Source organism: Pangasianodon hypophthalmus, chromosome 6 (genome assembly GCF_027358585.1).
Source record: "Pangasianodon hypophthalmus isolate fPanHyp1 chromosome 6, fPanHyp1.pri, whole genome shotgun sequence".
NCBI lineage: Eukaryota > Metazoa > Chordata > Actinopteri > Siluriformes > Pangasiidae > Pangasianodon > Pangasianodon hypophthalmus.
In genome coordinates this window covers 1,083,303-1,088,800 of record NC_069715.1, presented here as the reverse complement: position 1 = coordinate 1,088,800, position 5,498 = coordinate 1,083,303, and the positions used below count along the sequence as shown (strand labels likewise).

At 45.4% G+C, this 5,498-nt stretch overlaps 1 protein-coding gene across 4 annotated transcripts in view; it reads left to right on the top strand.

Moving 5' to 3' along the window:
- The first annotated feature begins 712 nt into the window (after nucleotides 1-712).
- Nucleotides 713-5,498, top strand: part of zgc:123258 (uncharacterized protein LOC641502 homolog) — a 14,469-nt gene continuing 9,683 nt past the window's right edge. For all 4 annotated transcript variants that reach the window (XR_008301945.1, XR_008301944.1, XM_053235079.1 and 1 more), the window contains exons 1-8: nucleotides 713-938; nucleotides 2,632-2,742; nucleotides 2,856-3,038; nucleotides 3,844-3,933; nucleotides 4,024-4,157; nucleotides 4,271-4,419; nucleotides 5,200-5,296; nucleotides 5,437-5,498. The exon at nucleotides 5,437-5,498 is cut by the window's right edge and continues 40 nt beyond it. Coding sequence is in view for 2 of the 4 variants with exons in the window: in XM_053235079.1 (XP_053091054.1) it covers nucleotides 888-938; nucleotides 2,632-2,742; nucleotides 2,856-3,038; nucleotides 3,844-3,933; nucleotides 4,024-4,157; nucleotides 4,271-4,419; nucleotides 5,200-5,296; nucleotides 5,437-5,498 (877 nt within the window). In the remaining 2 variants the exon portion in view is untranslated. The remainder of the gene's footprint in view (nucleotides 939-2,631; nucleotides 2,743-2,855; nucleotides 3,039-3,843; nucleotides 3,934-4,023; nucleotides 4,158-4,270; nucleotides 4,420-5,199; nucleotides 5,297-5,436) is intronic.

Genomic DNA, 5,498 nt, shown 5'->3' with positions numbered 1-5,498 from the left:
TCATTGGTTTACACACTGGTGGTGAGTCGAGTGAACCTGCTCTCTCAGCTCTTAGCTCCTTTTTGAAATAAAATTATTATAAGAGTCTAAAACATTGAGTTTTCGACACGGATTCCAACTGATGTCATAGCGTGTCTTACAGCAGCTGACCAATCAGCAGCTTCGCTTCAACTGGCACTCGTTGGAACTGCACACTCACTGTAATTACACTATAATTCATGTTGTTGTTTTTCATCGCTCCTTCATTTTTCATTTTTTCTTTATGTTAAATATTTTCTTTTTTTATCACTTTCAAACTGATAAGCTTCTGGAAGCTTTAAACTTATTTTCTAAAATGGAGGCTTAAAAAAAAAAACATTTCCTTTCAGTTATTTCAGTTCCTTTCATTTCATTTGATACTTTCGCAGCTAATAGCGCAGTTTATCAGTAATGAGATGTTTATTTACACTTTAAACCGAGTAATAAAAACATATAAAAGATGATTTAAGACTCTGAGGCACTTCTCGGCCATTACACCTTCCTCAGTGATTGATGAGCTGTGATGGAGGAGCCGTGAAAGGCGGAAGCGGAAGTCATTCAATTCTTGCTGGGCGATACCCGTATTCCGACAAGCCCCGCCCTCCTGCGCGAGGATTGGCTATTAGTTAAGCGACGTGTCTTTGTGAATATGACCTAGTAGCCAATCGTAGCGCAGAGTGGGCGGGGCTTACCGGAATGCGGTGTGTGGAAAAAAAAAAAAAACAGGAGTCGCTAGTCGGAACATGTCAATAGTCAAAACAAACTAGAAACTACGAGTAGCTTTTTATTATTATTATTATTATTAAAAATCAAACTTTAGACAGTCTTTTTTGTACCGAATCGACGTCTTTAAGCCAGATGTTACCGAAATGACAGCAAAACTGTGGATAATCCTGGCCGTCACTCTGCTCTGTTATCGGGTAAGTTAGCTAGTTAGCCACTGAAGCTAACGCTGAGTCTGAAATCAGTTATTTTATTTAAAAACAACAGAACAGAGTTTATTTACTCCATTCAGCTTATGGTCGAGTTCCATTTAAAAACACAGATCGCAGTACAGAGAGTTTAAAAGTCTTTATTTTATAGTTTTGTGAGTGAACAGTCATTAAACAGTCAGGTGCTGAGGAAGTGAAAGCGCTGGGGAATTCCAGCACACTGCAGTGATTATACAGGCCTGGCAGGTGAAGGTGAATGTTATGGCCCCGAAGGAAGGCGTTACACTCTCGTAGGAAACTGTTACAGCCCCATAGGAAACTGTTACAGCCCTAAGAGTACGTGTTACAACCCTGAAGGTTACAGCCGTACCCATTCCTGTAGGACAGAAATTCGTTTCCTGAGTGCTGTAACGTGTTCCTGTAGTATTCTAATGCATTTCTGTGTGGCTGAAACACTTTCCCTTGGTGCTGTAACACTTTCCCTTGGTGCTGTAACACTTTCCCTTGGTGCTGTAACACTTTCCCTTTGACCTGTAACACTTTCCCTTGGTGCTGTAACACTTTCCCTTTGAGCTGTAACACTTTCCCTTGGGCTGTAACACTTTCACTTAGTGCTGTAACACTTTCCCTTGGTGCTGTAACACTTTCCCTTGGTGCTGTAACACTTTCCCTTGGTGCTGTAACACTTTCCCTTTGAGCTGTAACACTTTCCCTTGGTGCTGTAACACTTTCCCTTTGAGCTGTAACACTTTCCCTTTGAGCTGTAACACTTTCCCTTGGTGCTGTAACACTTTCCTTTGGTGCTGTAACACTTTCCCTTTGAGCTGTAACACTTTCCCTTTGAGCTGTAACGCTTTCCCTTGGTGCTGTAACGCTTTCCCTTTGGGCTGTAACACTTTCCCTTTGAGCTGTAACACTTTCCCTTTGGGCTGTAACACTTTCCCTTTGGGCTGTAACACTTTCCCTTTGGGCTGTAACACTTTCCCTTTGAGCTGTAACACTTTCCCTTGGTGCTGTAACGCTTTCCCTTTGGTGCTGTAACGCTTTCCTTTGGTGCTGTAACACTTTCCCTTGGTGCTGTAACACGTTCCCTTGGTGCTGTAACACTTTCCCTCTGGGCTGAAACACTTTCCCTTGGTGCTGTAACGCTTTCCCTCTGGGCTGAAACACTTTCCCTTGGTGCTGTAACACTTTCCCTTGGTGCTGTAACGCTTTCCCTTGGTGCTGTAACGCTTTCCCTTGGTGCTGTAACGCTTTCCCTTGGTGCTGTAACGCTTTCCCTTGGTGCTGTAACGCTTTCCCTTTGAGCTGTAACGCGTTCCCTTAGTGCTGTAACACTTTTTTTTGCTGCTGTAACACTTTCCCTTAGTGCTGTAACACTTTCCTGTGTGGCTGTAAAACATGCTACCAGAAGCCCTACAGGATGTTACAGCCCTTGGGGTACGTGTTACAGCTCTACAGAAGGTATTGCTGTACCATGTTCCCCTGGCACTGTGCCAGGCGTCTTGTGATAAATCGACTCCTTTGCGCTGCAGCATCTTCTCGTAGGATTTTACCGGTTTCCATAAGCACTCTAATAATTTTTTATTGACCTCTGAACACTTTTTGTAGCTCTCGGCCTTCCTGTAGCTCTGTAATATGATGCTGAGTGGATATTTTAATTTGGTTTGTGTTCCTTCAGAGCGAGTGCCATGAGGCCGTCCTGCACGTCTCTGAAGGGGACCTTTATAAGGAGTACTGTCTCGTTTATAACGCATCGTGGTCCAACATCTCCAGCTCTCTTAGTGATGCTGTAAGTCAACACACACACACACACACACACACACACACACACACACACACGCTACTGCATCATAACTTACCTGGACCTTCATTATGTGTGTGTGTGTGTGTTTGTGTACACAGAAGCAATACATGCTGGTGAACCTGACCTCGACCACGCTGTGTAACGCGAGCGGAGTATCGCTGGACTTGGTGAAGGGCGCGGCGGTGTGTGTGATGAGGGGAGACTGTAGTTTCAGTCAGAAAGCTCAGGTGGCTCAGCAGCTCGGCGTCACAGTGCTCCTCATCGCCAGCAAAGAAGCCATGGTAGTTACATCACGCTATGACATCACACGTGTTGGTGTAGCTTTCCGATTTTAACACATCACTTTGATTTGATTACTTCCCGTGGAGCTGTAACAACTTCTCTGTAACATAGTACCTCCGTCCTGTAGTAGTGTACTGCCTTCTTGATTTCTCGTAATAACCTACCAAGCTCTCATAGTGCCGTAAAGAGTCCTTGCAACGTTCTAACAGATTCTCTCAGTGCTGTAATGAGTTCCTGGAGTACCATATCGAGTCCTCGGAGTGCTGTAACGGGTTCTTGGGCCTGTTGTACCCTAAGGTCTTGTAGTACCATAACGAATTAGTTTAATGTCTTACGGAGTTCTCGTCAGTCCATCACAGGTTCTTGTAACGATGGATTGAGCTCTGTAGCAAGTTCTCTGAGCGCTTTAACGTGTTCTCTGGGTGCCGTAACAAGTACCTTTTTATCGTCATCGCAAGTTCTCTTAACCATGTATCGAGTTCTCTGACAAGTTTACTACCATAATTAGTTCCAGAGTGCTGCAATGACGTCTCGTAATTCTGCCACAAGTTCTCAGAGCACTGTAACGAGTTCCTGGAACGCAGTACCCAGTTCTCGTGCGTTACCAAAACGAGTTCTCTCAGCTTCGTCACAAGTTTTTGTATCGAGGTATCAGGTTCTCAGAGAGCCGCAAAGACTCCTCGGAGCACCGTAACGTGTTCCAAGTAGCGCTGTACCATCATCCTAACTTCCTGTAGCTCAGTGATGTAGTTCTGAGTCAGTGTTGATCTTAGTAACAGCTCTTTTTTTTTTTTTTTCTTTCAGGGAACTCCGTCAGCCAATGACAGCGAGTATGACAAAGTGACCATTCCTCTGGCGCTTATGAGGTACCGCGACTTCCTGGATGCGCAGAAGGTGCGGATTTGTTTTAATTACTCGCACTTGATGTCATTTGATACACTCTGTCAGCGTAGTTGAGCTCTAATGCCCCTCCCCCTGTGCCAGGTGTTTACAAACGGGATGAAGGTGCAGCTCTATGCTCCGCCCACCCCCGAATTCGACGCCAGCGTCATCATCATGCTTGCGATCGCCGTCTTCACCGTGGCTATGGGCGGCTTCTGGAGCGGGGCCGCGGAGAAGTCAGTGAGATATCACTCACAGGTCAGAGGTCACAGGTTAAAAAGAAACAGTCCTGAAAGAGTGTGTGTGTGTGTGTGTGTGTGTGTGTGTGTGTGTGTGTGTGTGTGTGTAGGGCGAAGCAGAGTGTGACGGCGCTCCATGCAGGAGAGGAGCGAACAGACAGTGGGGATCTGACTCTCTACTCCCCGTTGAAGGTGCTGCTGTTCGTCGTGCTCATGTGTGTGATGCTCGTCCTCATGTACTTCTTCTACAAGTACCTCGGTGAGTCACTGTTCCCTGCGCTCTGATTGGTCAGTATCACTGCAGCTTCAAGGAAGTGTGTCTAGTGGCTGATAGTGCTTAATGGCATCGCTTCTGACTTGTGATGGCTGATTGGCTGTTTCTAACCAGGGTTTTTTTAAATCTCTTTTTCTGATTCATCAGTTGTGATTGGCTGTCTCATTGGTCAGTTGTGATTGGCTGTTTCTGATTAGTCAGTTGCAATTGGCTGTTTCTAGTTGGTCAGTTGCAGTTGGCTGTTTCTCATTGGCCAGTCATGGTTGGTTGTTTCTACTCGGCAGGTGTAATTGGTTGTTTCTGATTGGTCAGTCGTGATTGGCTGTTTCTAGTTGGCTAGTTGTGATTGTTATTTCCCTTCGGCTAGTTGTGATTGGCTGTTTCTAATCAACTAATTATGATTATTTCAAAGTGGTCAGTTACGACTGGCTGTTTCCTGATTGGCCAGTTGTGATCATTTCCTGATTGGCTAGTTGCAGTTGGCTGCTTCTGATTGCTCAGTTGTGACTGAATACTTTTGTTTTGCCAGTCGCGATTGGCTGCTTCTGATTGGCCAGTTGTGATCGTTTCCTGATTGGCCAGTTGTGATTGTGATTGACTATTTTTGTGTTGCCAGTTTTTTGGCTGATTCTAACCAGCCGGTTGTGATTGGCTGGTACTGTTTGGTCGGTTGAGATTAGCTTTCCATGATTGGCCGTTTGCGTTTGAATGGTTGCTATCAGCCAGGTTTCAGTTCGTTGTTTCTGATTCTGATTCTGATTCCAGTGTACGTGATCATCGTGATCTTCTGCCTGGCGTCGGCTACAGGACTCTACAGCTGCCTCGAGGCGCTACTGAATGCAGTGGGGTGCAGTAAGCTCAGGTACACACACACACACACACACACACACACACACACACACACACACACACAGAGGGTGCTCTTTAATTACTGAGAATTTCTAATGTAAATATACTCATACATTGTGTGTGTGTGTGTGTGTGTGTGTGTGTGTGTATCAGTGTGTCCTGTGGGGAGAAAAGCTTCTCTGTGAGGAATCTGCTGCTTGCCGCTGTGTGCATCA